The sequence below is a fragment of the Dryobates pubescens genome, chromosome 2, assembly GCF_014839835.1.
Source record: "Dryobates pubescens isolate bDryPub1 chromosome 2, bDryPub1.pri, whole genome shotgun sequence".
In the NCBI taxonomy this organism is placed as follows: domain Eukaryota; kingdom Metazoa; phylum Chordata; class Aves; order Piciformes; family Picidae; genus Dryobates; species Dryobates pubescens.
The window spans coordinates 15,401,644-15,414,717 of NC_071613.1; the positions used below are offsets into that span (position 1 = coordinate 15,401,644).

Consider the following 13,074-nt stretch of genomic DNA (forward strand, 5'->3'; position numbering starts at 1 on the left):
GAGATTTAGGTTGGACATTCTGCTCATTGTGAAGTGTTTCCTCCTGGTGAATACTGGAACAGGTGTCCCAGGTCAAACTTAGGAGACCCTGAACAACCTGATCTGGTTGGAGATGTCCCTGATGACTGCAGGGGGGTGTTGGACAAGATGACCCTCAAGAGTCCCTTCCAGTCAGACTGATTCTATATCTGCTTGCTATCAGGATGAAGGCAGGGAGCTATTGAGTGCAGGCACTGCGCAGCTCCTGTGGCTGAGTAATGAAACTGAGCTTGGGATGGTCTTGGAGGAGGCAAGCCCAAGGGGCTGTGGCTGGGGAGGGGGCTGGGATTTGCAGGGTCTGTGCTGAGCAAGCAGGATGGGCAGTGTGAGAACTGGAGGCACAGAAGCCCCAAACTCACTTGAACTGGGTAGGTGAATGAGGTCGGTGCCAGGAGCTCCTGGCTGGCTGGGCATGTGCCAGCAGCAGTTGGAAGTCTGCAGCTGGGTATGCAGGCTCTCTGTCCTTGTGCTGAGCCTCTGCCTCAGTTCCAGACTCACAGAATTGTTTCAGCTGGAAAAGACCTCGAAGATCATCAGGTCCAACCATCAAGCCAACACCACCATGGCCACTGAACCATGTCCTGAAATGCCATGGCCACACATTTCTTGAACACCTCCAGGGATGGTGACGACTCCACCTCCCTGGGCAGCCTGTTCCAAAGCCTGACCACTCTTGCAGTGAAGAAATGTTTCCTAATATCCAACCTAAACCTCCCCTGGCACAGTTTCAGGCCATTTCCTCTCATCCTATCCCCTGATACTGGGGAGAAGAGACCAAGCCCCACCTCACTCCAGCCTCCTTTCAGGGAGCTGTAGAGAGCAATGAGGTCTCCCCTCAGCCTCCTCTTCTCCAGACTGAACAACCCCAGTTCCCTCAGCTGCTCCTCACCAGACCTGTTCTCCAGACCATTCAGCAGCTTGGTTGCTCTCCTCTGGCCCTGCTCCAGCACCTCAGTGTCTGTTATTCTGGTCTTTTCTCCTGCAGCATCTGCCTGAGCAGCTCCTGCTTGCTTTGGGGCCGGGGCTGTGTGCAGTGGAGGCTGTGGCACCTCCCAGCTGCGGGTGGCAGCAAGCTCTTCCCATGGCCAGCTGCAGCCCAGCGCCTTCCTGCAGCGCTGCCTCTGTGGCGGCCCCAGCAGCTGATTTACAGCACTCACACCCAGTGCCTTTGTTCTGGTTTCCTCTGATAACGGCTCAGAAATTGGCAGGAGGATTGGCCTCGATGATCTTCATCTGTCCCTTCCAATCCCAGCCATTCTGTGACTGCCCAGGATGGGATCCTGGGGCTGGAGGAGCAGAGGAGGTTGCTACCCACAGTGGGGGAGAAAATCCTCCACTGCTGGCAGCCTCCCTGAGCAGTACTGGGGAGGCTCACTGGGATTGTGCTAAGTGGTTATGGCTGGGGGTGTTTGGAATTCTTAAGCTTGGTTTGAAGGGCTTCTCAGTGGTTGAGTAGAACCTGTGTTCAAGAGCACCCCTCCATGCAGAGGGCATTGAAGAGAGGTGCTGTGAGCCACTTAGAGCCCGTTCAGGCTGCAGTCCCATTGCAGGAAAGTTGTCACTCACCAGCAGGACAGCTGCCAAGATGTTTCCAAACAGGGCCTTACATCTGCTGTATGTCACAGGGCTCCCAGTGGGGACCAGGAGGGTGCCCAGGGTCTGGGTGGCTGTAATCTTGTATTGACACACAGGAATGGAAGTGAGGAAAGAGTCTCCTTCCAGTGGTGTCCTGTGGTAGGACAAGGGACAATGGATACAAACTCAGCATGGGGGAAAACTTCTTTACTGGAACAGGTGGTGGAGTTTCTTTCTCTGGAGACTTTTGACCTGTCTGGATGTGTTCCTTTGTGGCTTGCCCTAGGGAATCCTGCTTTGGCAGGGGGGGTGGACTTGATGATCTCTGGAGGTCTCTTCCAACCCCTACCATTCTGTGGTGGGTGTGATTGTGGAGCATGTAGTAAAGAGCTAGAGGCATATCCTGTGTGGAGCTGGGGTTGTTTAGCCTGGAGAAGAGGAGGCTCAGGGGAGACCTCCTTGCTCTCTACAACTCCCTGAAGGGAGGTTGTAGCCAGGTGGGGGTTGGTCTCTTCTCCCAGGCAAGCAGCACCAGAACAAGAGGACACAGTCTCAAGCTGTGCCAGGGGAAGTTTAGGCTGGAGGTGAGGAGAAAGTTCTTCCCAGAAAGAGAGCTTGGCCATTGAGATGTGCTGCCCAGGGAGGTGGTGGAGTCACCGTCCCTGGAAGTGTCTAAGAAGGGACTGGATGAGGCACTTGGTGCCATGGTTGAGTTGATTAGGTGGTGCTGGGTTGGTCTTGATGATCTGGATTTTCCAAGCTGGTTCATTCTGTGTTAGTGTGGTGATGTGATAACTGGCATGAAGCAGTGGTGTGCAGGCATCATGACTTCTGCCAGCCTGGCAAACTGCCGTGGGAGGGAGCGGCCTGGTGGTCACCTGAGGAGATCCTCACTCTCAGGGCAGGGCTGTTTACAGCCAAGTGTATGGTACAACTCCAGGGGCAGGCAGAGATTTCCCCAAGTCCCTCATCCTCTTGATCCATCCCAGTACAACCATGCTGTGTTTGCCCCAGAGGTGGAGCTCCTAGGCGTGGGTGCAGTTGTTCCTGGCTGATGAAGCCAAAAGCCACTCAGGATGAGCATTCCTTGGAAGTGCTGTGTTGTTACCCATCTATGGGTTGGGGACAGCAATGATTTTCTTCCTTGGTGCACACTGGGAGGGTTTTGACTCTTCTTTGACTGGAATGCAGTTTTAAAAGGTTTATGTGATGGGTGCCCAAAGACCTTCCAGATGTTGAGCCTGATCAGACCACGCCTGCTGTGTTTATGGCTCCTTGACTGCATCAAACCATTTCTGTCTGGTCCTGGTGGGAAAGAGCAGTTTATTGCAACTCTGCCCGTCTGAGAGGCTTCCTCAGCCTGGAACCTCTTGCACAGAGGAACATGGCTGGCTGGAAGTGATTTGGAGATGCAAATCTCTCTGGGTGTTTGGCTTGGCTACTGTGGGTGCAGTATCTGCTGAGCAGCGGCGCGGGCTGTGCGCGGAGCAGGTGTGCTGCAAGCAGCTGCTTTGTGTGGCTGTAGGGACTGACCTGTGAGGCAGGGGGGAGTTCACTGTGCTCCTCAGCATTCATGACTTTTATTCTTGCCTGCTTCTACAGCTTCAGCTGGTGCAAATGAGCCAACTGGCTCTGGGTTTGTGACCAAGAGGGGAGGAAAAGCTGACCCACGTGTTAACTGTTCCCAGTCCTGGCATGCCAAAAGAATCTGTGTTTATAGGAGCATGCTCGTAATGAACTGTGCCAGGAAACACATGGCTTGTTTGAGCCATGAATGCAAGGTCTGTATGGGGCCCTGTGCTCCCTGAGAGCTTCACAAGGACAAAGAGCAGATGCTGGCCTGCATTACTTGCTCTGTGGCAGCCTGTGTCCTCTGGGTTGCAGTGGATGGGGGGAGCAGGAGGTGGGATTAAAGCACTAAGTGCTTGGCTGATCCAGTGAATGGCAGAGAGGGCAGAACAGGAGGCCAGGCCAATGGTTTTGCTGCATCCAGCTCTTTGTGGCTTCCCTGGCCTGGGGAGGGCTGGCTCACTTCTCTGCAGATGTGTCTGCACTGGAGCAAGGTTGGAAGGAGCCTCAGCACTGCAGGAAGCAAAGAAGTGCTCCTGACAGCTTGGGGTGATGATTGTGGATGGGGAAGAGAAAGAAAAGGAAGGATGTGTGGAGTCTCTTGGGGCACAGAGTGGTCATGTCCCTTATGAGGAAAGGCTGAGGGAGCTGGGTCTCTTGATCCTGGAGATGAGTAGACTAAGAGCTGAGCTCATTCATGTTCATAAAGATGTGAAGGGGCAGCACCAGGAGGACGGAGCCAGGCTCTGCTCAGAGATGTCCAGTGACAGGACAAGGGACAGCGGGTGCAAGTTGGAGCAGAGGAGGTTCCATGGGATCAGAGGGAAAAACTTTCACTGTGAGGGTGACAGAGCCCTGGAACAGGCTGCCCAGAGAGGTTGTGGCATCTCCTCTGAAGACTTTCAACACCTGTCTGATGTGTTCCTGTGTGACCTACTCTAGGTGATCCTGCTCTGGCAGAGGACTAGATAATCTCCAGAGGTCCCTTCCAACCCCTAACACTCTGTGATGCTGTGATTCAGAGAGCATGGGGACAGTGGGATTGTGCCATGCTGTGCCTGGCTGCAGCAGAGAGGAAAGGCTCTCAGGTGAGAGATGTGATACTGGTCATCAGCAGGGCTTCAATGTCTGGAGTGTTCCTCTCTTGAAGAAACTGCTGCTGAGGAGTGCACACCCAGCACATAAAGAGTTAAACCTGCCTACAGTGCCTTGTCCTCACAGAGCACTCAGTGCTTGGGATGTTCCTGCTGGGTGATCTGATTGTCCAGCCTTCAGAAGCTAGCCAGGCCTTGAGCCCAGAATCTGCTGCTCTTTGATCCAAGAGTGGCTGCAAGCAGAGCCCCAGCATTGGAGCCATTCCTGAGGACTTGGCAACAGATTGAATTGCTGCTTGCAGATTGATGATATTTAACAAATGGCTCCTGAAGGCAAGACCTGTTTGACAATGCTTCCTGGGACCCCAAACCCTAACCTGACACCCCACTGTGCCCTGGTGGCCTTGGCATGGAGCACAGCTCATGGGCTCTCCTGAACATAGGGCAGTGGTTGCCTTTGACTGCAGACTTCTGCTGTGACCCAAGGCCTTCCCCAGAGAGCATGGTGATAAATCAGTCCCATGTCTGGGGCTGTCAGCATGTCCATCCCATGGTGAGCTCATTTGGAGCATGGGACCTGAATGTGCACCACTTCTTTCCTTCTGCTGGGGGTTGATGTTCTTGGCACAAAATCACAGAGTGTTAGGGGTTGGAAGGGACCTCCAGAGATCACTCAGTCCAACCCCACTGCCAAGGCAGGGTCACCCAGGGTAGTCTGCACAGGAAGGCATCCAGGTGGGGTTTGGAAGTCCCCAGAGAAGGAGACTCCACAACCTCTCTGGGCAGCCTGCTGCAGGGCTCTGTCACCCTCACTGTAAAGAAGTTTCTCCTCATGTTGAGCTGAAACCTTCTGTGTTCCAGTTTGTCTCCATTGTTCCTTGTCTTATTAGTGCACACCACCAAAAAGAGCTTGGCCCCCTCCACTTGACACCCACCCCTCAGGTATTGATAGGCATTGATCAGATCCCCTCTCAGCCTTCTCAAGACTAAACATCCCCAGGGCTCTCTTCATAGGTTAGATGCTCAAGTCCCCTAATCATCCTTATGGCTCTCTGTTTGACTCTCTCCAGCAGGTCTCTGTCTCTCTTGAACTGGGGAGCCCAAACCTGGGCTCAGTATTGCTGGTGTGGTCTCACCAGGGCAGAGCAGAGGAGGAGGAGAACCTCTCTAGACCTGCTGGACACAGTTTCTTGATGCAGCCCTCTTAGACACAAGGGCACATTGCTTTCTTTACAGGAGCTGCCTGCTCCTGCAGCCTGTGGCCCTTAGCTCTCCATCTGGGATTGCAGGGAGCCAGGTGGACTTTGGAGCTGTGGACTGGGCTGTTGCTTTTGCTTGGGCTTAGCAGCAGCTAAGCATGTCCCTGAAGGATGCAGTAGCAGCTTCAAAGCAATGCTCTGTGTCTTCCTTGCCTTGTTACAGGTCTTCTGAGCTGAGGAGCAAGTGCTGCAGAGTCATGTGAGTCTAGAGTATGTTCACCCATCCAAACCTTCCTTTCCACCTGGCTATTCCTCTTCCAAGAGAAATAGCCTGCATTGCTGCTGGGTTGATTGCAGAAGCTTTGTTTCTTCAGTGCTTTGAAAGATGGCAGTGGTAGAAGCATAAAGGTCATAGTGTGGCTAGGATAGGCTTGGTGATACAGCAGCAGTGGATTCCCAGGTGGCAAAAAGCTGTTGCTGCCACCTTGCTTGGCTGAGGTTCACTTAGCTGACACATCCAGAGTTGTTCACATAGTGGAGAGTGCTGCAAAGGACTCTGCTCTGCCAGAGAGAGCAGACTTCCCAGCTGTGTGCTGCAGCAGCAGTGCCTTCCTGAGGAACACGGCATCTTTGCTAGCTGTGAAAGAGAGCTATCAGGGAAGGAATCTGGAGCTGTGTGTTACCAGGCTCTTTGTGTTACCAGGCACTGAGCTGGTAGTGCAAATACAGCCAGCTCCGACCTCAGAGCTGAGACTTGCAAGCTAATTGTGCATCCCTAGGGAGAGCCAGCTCCACAGTGCAGCTGGGACAGCTGGGAGCTCCCCTGCTCTGCATTTGAGGTCCTGTTTTGAGAGGCCAGAACAGATGCTGGCCAGCCATGTCCTCTGCCAGAAGGACTTGGGGGGGGGGACCTGGCTGTGAGGGCTTTTGCATCTCATTCCATCCAGTGAGTCTTGGGGGTGTTTGCTGGGGTGTTTTGGGTACCTGTAAGCCACCTGTCCCCCTCCAGCTGAGAGAGTCCTGGTGGATAACAAGTTATCCATGGGTCAGCAATGTGCCCTTGTGGCCAAGAAGGCCGATGGGATCCTGAGGTGCATTAACAGGAGTGTGTCCAGCAGATCCAGGGAGGTTCTCCTCCCCCTCTACTGTGTCCTGGTGAGACCTCACCTGGAATATTGTGTCCAGTTTTGGGCTCCCCAGGTCAGGAGGGACAGGGATCTACTTGAGAGAATCCAACAGAGAGCTACCCAGGATGATGAAGGGACTGGAGGGACTGCTCTATGAGGAGAGGCTGAGAGCCCTGGGGCTGCTTAGTCTGGAGAAGACTGAGAGGGGATTTAATCAATGTTGATAAATATCTGAGGGCTGGGGGTCAGGAGGGAGGGGACAGGCTCTGCTCACTTGCACCCTGGGATAGGACAAGGGGCAAGGGATGGAAACTACAGGACAGGAGCTTCCACCTCAACATGAGGAGGAACTTCTTCACTGTGAGGGTTACAGAGCACTGGAACAGGCTGCCCAGAGAGGTTGTGGAGTCTCCTTCTCTGGAGCCTTTCCAGCCCCATCTGGATGTGTTCCTGCGTGACCTGTGCTGGATTCTGTGGCCCTGCTCTGGCAGGGGGGTTGGACTCAATGATCTCCAGAGATCCTTTCCAATGCCTGCCATCTCACCAAAGGAGAGAAGAGGAAGGAGGATGCAGTTTGAGTACTCTGGGTGTTGCTGTCCTGGGCTCTGCAGATGAGTTGTGACTCGACTCTGCTGTTCCAGATGCAGAGCACTAAAGGAGCTTGCATATCTGGCTCAGCTGACCAAGGATGAACTTGGCTCAAGTACCCCATGGAAGCAGGTCTGCAGCATAGTGTCTCTGAGGCCTGGCTGGAGTGTGGAGCTGACCTACAAGCTGCAGAAACCCTATGCTTTTGGGCTTGGTTTTCAAACCAGGGAAGTTGCACAAAGCCCTCTCCCAAATCCCCTTCCCATGCTTTTAATTCCTTGTTTGGTTGCAAACAGCTTTGGGATTACTCATATCCTTGCATCAGCTGTGGTGTCTCAAGAATAGAATAGAACAGAATAAACCAGGTTGGAAGAGACCTTTGAGATCATCCAGTCCAGCCTCTCACCCAGCACCATCTAATCAACTAAACCATGGCACCAAGCACCCCATCCAGTCTCTTCCTAAACACCTCCAGTGATGGTGACTCCACCACCTCCCTGGGCAGCACATTCCAATGGCCAATCTTTCTCTCTGTGGAGATCATCTTCCTAACATCCAGCCTAAACCTCCCCAGCACAGCTTGAGACTGTGTCCTCTTGTTCTGGAAGTTGGTAACCCAGGCTCCTTTGGGTACAAAGTGAAGTGGATCCTTTCCTTTTCCCTTTCTGCCATCTATCCAGATGGGAGCTCAGTGAGGAGATGCTTAGGAGCTGGGCACTGGACACGGGTGGGTGGCTAAGGGTTGAGGGGAGCATGGATATGGGGCCAGGGATGTGGAACACTACAGTGTGCCTCCAGCTCTGCTGGTACTGCAACCAGGGCAAATATCACTCGCTGAGATCTCTGCCAGCTTGCTTTCCTCCACAGCTGCCACTGGGTGCAAGTGCTTGGGGCTGCAGCAGATGCCACCACCAGCCAGCTTACCTGTTGCTTCCCCAGCATGGCTGTGGCTGAGTGAGATGGCTGCAGAGGCAGCAGGGACTGGGGGCTGTGCAGCAGCTGAGGCCCTGTGGTCAGGGCTGCATTCCCAAGCGATGTCGTTAGGCAGGGAGACCAATGAATTTTTGATTGCTTCAAGATGTAGGCAACTCAGCCTGTCAGGCAGGGCAGGAGATGTGCTGCCTGATCTCCTCAGCTTGCACAATTACTCTGCAGCACCCAGATGGGGCTGAGCTGCTGGAGTGTCCCCAGGTGAGTGCAAGGCTGGGACTGGCACTGTTGTGTTAAGCACTGGATAGAAAACTTCTCTTGGGTCAAGGCCTGGCTTGTAATGAACATGTCCAGAGAAGGGCAGCAAAGCTGGTGAGGGGTCTGGAGCACAAGCCCCATGAGGAGAGGCTGAGGGAGCTGGGGTTGCTTAGCCTGGAGAAGAGGAGGCTCAGGGGACACCTTATTGCTCTCTACAACTACCTGAAGGGAGGTTGTAGCCAGGTGGGGGTTGGTTTCTGCTCCCAGGCAGCCTGTGGCAGAATGAGAGGACACAGTCTCAAGCTGCAGCAGGGGAGGTTTAGGCTGGATGCTAGGAAGAAGTTCTTCACAGAAAGAGAGCTTGGCCAGTGGAATGTGCTGCCCAGGGAGGTGGTGGAGTCACCATCCCTGGAGGTGTTTAAGAAGAGCCTGGATGAGGCACTTGGTGCCATGGTCGAGTTGATCAGACGGTGTTGGGTGAGAGGTTGGACTCGGTGATCTCTGAGGTCTTTTCCAACCTGGTTACTTCTGTGTTCTCTGTGGCCTCACCAGAGCCCATGTTTCCCTGTGCTGCCCCCTCCCCATGCTCTAACCGTGCCCTCCCTCTGGTGCCTTGCAGCTGTGGGGGCTCGGGCCGCGGGCTTCTTCACCAAGGAGCCCTACTCCCAGGACGCCCTGCACGGGCGCAGCGCCATCCTGCGCTGCGAGGTGAAGGAGCCGGCGGACGTGGAGTTTGAGTGGCTGCAGAACGGCCTCCCCATCCAGGACACCGAGCAGCGCTTCAAGGAGGGCAGCAACCTCCAGTTCGCCGCCGTGGATCGGCACCGGGACGCAGGGAACTTCCAGTGCGTGGCGAGGAACCTGCTGACCGGGGAGGAGACGCGCACGGCCAACGCCTCCTTCAACATCAAGTGTGAGTGTGGGGCGAGGGCACGGGGGCACGCACTCCCTTCAGAGGGCTTCAGGCTGGAAGCAGCTTTAGCAGGCTGCCCCATGGTGAGTGGGGCAGAGGCATGTCATCAGACAGGGATTCACAGAATGTTAGAGGCTGGAAGGGATCTCAGGAGATCATCCAGTCCAACCCCCGCTGCCAGAGCAGGATCACCTGCACCAGATCACACTGGAATGCATCCAGAGGGATCTTGAATCCCTCCAGAGAGGGAGACTCCACAACCTCCCTGGGCAGCCTGTTCCAATATTGGGATTGGATTGGGTGGTATGAACTGTGCAAAAAGGATTCCTCTACAGGCTGCCCAGAGAGGTTGTGGAGTCTCCTTCTCTGGAGACTTCCAGACTCCAGCTGGATGCATTCCCGTGCAGACTACCCTCAGTGATCCTGCTTTGGCAGGGCGGTTGGACTGAGTGATCTCTTGAGGTCCCTTCCAACCTCTGATGTGCTGTGATACTGTGGGTTTGGAGAGCCATCTGTGTTGATATTCTTTGATCCCACAGGGATCGAGACAGGCAACGTGGTGCTGAAGCAGCCGGCCAGCGTCGCTGAGATCCAGCCCTCCTCCACAGTGGTCTTGCGGTGTCACATCGACGGCCACCCACGGTAAGGGTTGCTTCCCGAGGAACGGACCCTGCCAGGGGTCCCCCCTGCACCTTCTGCTGGGTGCTCTTCCCCTTTCTCTCTGTCTCTCCTCTCTCCTGCGAGGATTCAGTAGAGTCTAGGGAAGGTGAAGGGCAGGATTGAGCCTGCGGCTGACCGCCGGGGGAGAAGGCAAATGGCTTCTTCGGAGCCGTGTAGCGAGGAGCACAGTAAGGACAGACTGTCCCAGTCCAGTCGCTGAGCTGCTTGGTGTCGCTGCAGTCACTCTCCGTCGCTTTCCAGTCGTGTCCCCTCCACTTGGCTGCATGTCTCATAGCTTGGTGTCTGTGTGGGGGCGGGCGGCGGGGCTGGAGAGCCGGGGAGAAGGGCCATCTCTGGGCTGGCTCCTCCGCACACCGCTCTCTGGGGAAGCCCTGCCGGCGCCCCGCCTCCGCTCACCCTCCGGCTGCTGTCTTGCAGCCCCACCTGGCAGTGGCTGCGGGACGGAGCCCTGCTCCCCGACAGCCGCAGCGGCTACGCCGTCAGCAACAAGGAGCGCACCCTGACGCTGCCCAGCGCCGGCCCCGACCACAACGGCCTCTACTCCTGCTGCGCACGCAACGCCGCCGGCTCTGTCTGCAGCCACAACAACTTCACTCTCAACATCGTCGGTGAGTCGTCCTCACGCCCGGCCCTGCCCTGCCCTGCCCCAGCCTCCCCTCTGCTGCAGGGGATTCTACACTGGCTTGTCATCAGATGAAGGCAGGGAGCTGTTGAGGGTAGAGGCTGTGCAGCTCCTATGGCTTGATGGGACCCTGAGCAACCTGATCTAGTTGATGTCCTTGATGACTGCAGGGGGGGTGAACAAGATGACCTTCAAGGGTCCCTTCCAACCACATTAATTCTATATCTGCTCGCTATCAGTGCAAGGATGAAGGCAGGGAGCTGTTGAGGGTAGAGGCTGTGCAGGTCCTATGGCTTGACAGGACCCTGAGCAACCTGATCTAGTTGGAGATGTCCAACCACCCTTGCAGTCATCAGGGACAAGATGGCCTTCAAGGGTCCCTTCCAACCACATTGATTCTATATCTGCTTGCTATCAGTGCAAGGATGGCCTTCAAGAGTGCCACATGGATGAGACATCCCATTGGCCTTTGGAGGCAAGGCCCAGGGAGGGCCCAAGATGTTGACCCTGGAGAGGTGTTTGGAACTGGACAAGGGAATTTGCAGTCTGGTGATGGGTTTGATGTGTTTGCTAGGGACCCAGGGTGCTCAGGGCTTTGCTGGAAGCAGAAAGGGCCTTTCCCCAGAGCAGCTACCACTGGGCTCTGGCTGCATGGCTACAGCCATGCTGGCATGTCTGCCTCCTGCAGGCCCACAGTGTGCTTGCAGGATGCCCCCAGCTCTTCTCTGAGTTTCAGCCAGAGCACTTGTGGCTTGAAATTTCCCCAGAGCAGCTCAGCTGGAAGCAAATGAAAGCTGTATTTACAAGCAAAAGTACAATCTACACTGGAATGCAATGAACTTGTACAAAATATACAGCAGTTACAATATTTACAATTAACAAACAAGCACAAGAGCCCCCCTGGGCTTTGACTAGCTTCTCCCTTTCTGCCTCCCCCTGGGCCCCCTGTACAAAAGAAGGGACAGGAGAAAGGAGCAGAGAAGCCAATACCAAAACAATGCAGAAGCAAGGTAGTATCTCTGCAGAGCAAAGAAGTGAGAAGAGGAAAAATTGTTGTGGGAAGTAGATCTGATGGCAGATCTCTCTCCAGTGGGGTTGCTTAGAACTACCTTGCTTTTCCTTTCCACACCCAGGGGTGAGTCATTTACATTTTCACCCTTTGTGTTCAAGATCTGTGAAAAACATTTTAAAGGCCTAGAACTACCTCAGCACTGGTGAAGGGAGGCCACAGGTCACTCACTCTGCTTTCCTCACCCTCCTGTGGTCTCTGCCATTGCAGATGAGAGCTTCCCTCAGGCAGTGATCGCCCCGCAGGACCTCATCGTGACCAAGAATGAAGAGGCCATGTTTGACTGCCAGTTTGCAGCTGTGCCTCCTCCCACCCAGGAGTGGCTCTTTGAAGACAGCCCCATCACCAACAAATCCAAGTAACAGGGGATGTGGGGAGGGCTGGAAGGGCATCGTGTTCCAGAAGCAACAGACAGAGGCCAAACCCTGCCTGTGCCCAAGGGCAGGCACTCGACATGGAGCTGGCTGTTGGAACTGGTTTCTGAGCTTGGCTGGCTGGGCTTTAGCAGGGGCTTGGTGCTTGTGCACGACCTGTGCCTGCACAGGACTCAGCAAGCAGTTTGTCCTCGAGTCCTGTGGGGCTGTCAGTCCTGGATGCCCGCAAATGATGATCCCTAGAGTTTGGGGATGTCTCCCATCCCCAGACGTATGTGTGGTGATTTTGTGGAGCCAGGGACAGCTCAAGCCCCAGACACCCACTTAGGACAATCCCCAGATTCAGGGACACCTCTCACTCCCCAGCATCTGCACCAACATCTGGGCCAGCTTATGGCTGTGTTGCACCTTCAGATGTCACTGCATGGTGATCTCTAGAGCCAGGAATGTTTCTGAGCCCCAGAGCTGGGGACATCTCCCAGTTCAGGCTGCCCAAAGACGGTAGTCCTGGAGCCCAGGATGTCTCTCATCCAGACTGTGCGAGGCAAGTGGTGCTATCTGGCTGCCAGATGCCCAGTGGCCTGGCAGTTCCCAGGTGCCACCTGGTCCCCCTATGCATCTTTGGTGAGAGTCAGCTCTTCTCCAAGAGACAGACTTCTCTTAGCTCATTTCCCCCATGAAGGATGTGTCCCACCATCTCCTGGTTTATATGTGCTGCTCCCCCTGCACTGGGAAGCTTTGACTCGGCACAGAATCTCCCTCTTGGTTCCAAGGGCTCATGTAGGACATCACAGGGCTGTGTCTCTGGTCGGTGTCCTGCAGAGATGCCCACTGAGTTCTGCCTCTCCCCATATGCCCAGGACCACCATCTTTGCCAATGGTTCCCTGCTGATCACCCAAGTGAGGGCTCGCAGCACCGGTGTCTATAAGTGCGTTGGCCATGGGCAGAGGGGGAAAGCTCTTGTGCTGAAGGCGACTCTGCAGTTAGCAGGTGAGATCCTGGGGCTGATGGCAGCGTGGGCAGTGGGTCCCAGAG

The 13,074-nt window shown here is 55.0% G+C and overlaps 1 protein-coding gene across 3 annotated transcripts in view; it reads left to right on the forward strand.

The window, feature by feature from the left end:
• The window catches only part of PTK7 (protein tyrosine kinase 7 (inactive)), a 55,321-nt gene that overhangs the window by 28,131 nt on the left and 14,116 nt on the right, over nucleotides 1–13,074 (forward strand). For 2 of the 3 annotated variants that reach the window (XM_054170874.1, XM_054170881.1), the window contains 5 exons: nucleotides 8,999–9,292; nucleotides 9,832–9,934; nucleotides 10,391–10,581; nucleotides 11,875–12,022; nucleotides 12,899–13,029. In XM_054170874.1, the coding sequence (XP_054026849.1) occupies nucleotides 8,999–9,292; nucleotides 9,832–9,934; nucleotides 10,391–10,581; nucleotides 11,875–12,022; nucleotides 12,899–13,029 (867 nt within the window). Of the gene's footprint in view, nucleotides 1–3,291; nucleotides 3,396–8,998; nucleotides 9,293–9,831; nucleotides 9,935–10,390; nucleotides 10,582–11,874; nucleotides 12,023–12,898; nucleotides 13,030–13,074 lie in introns of those variants that run through there. The other variant, XM_054170884.1, reaches the window with a different exon arrangement.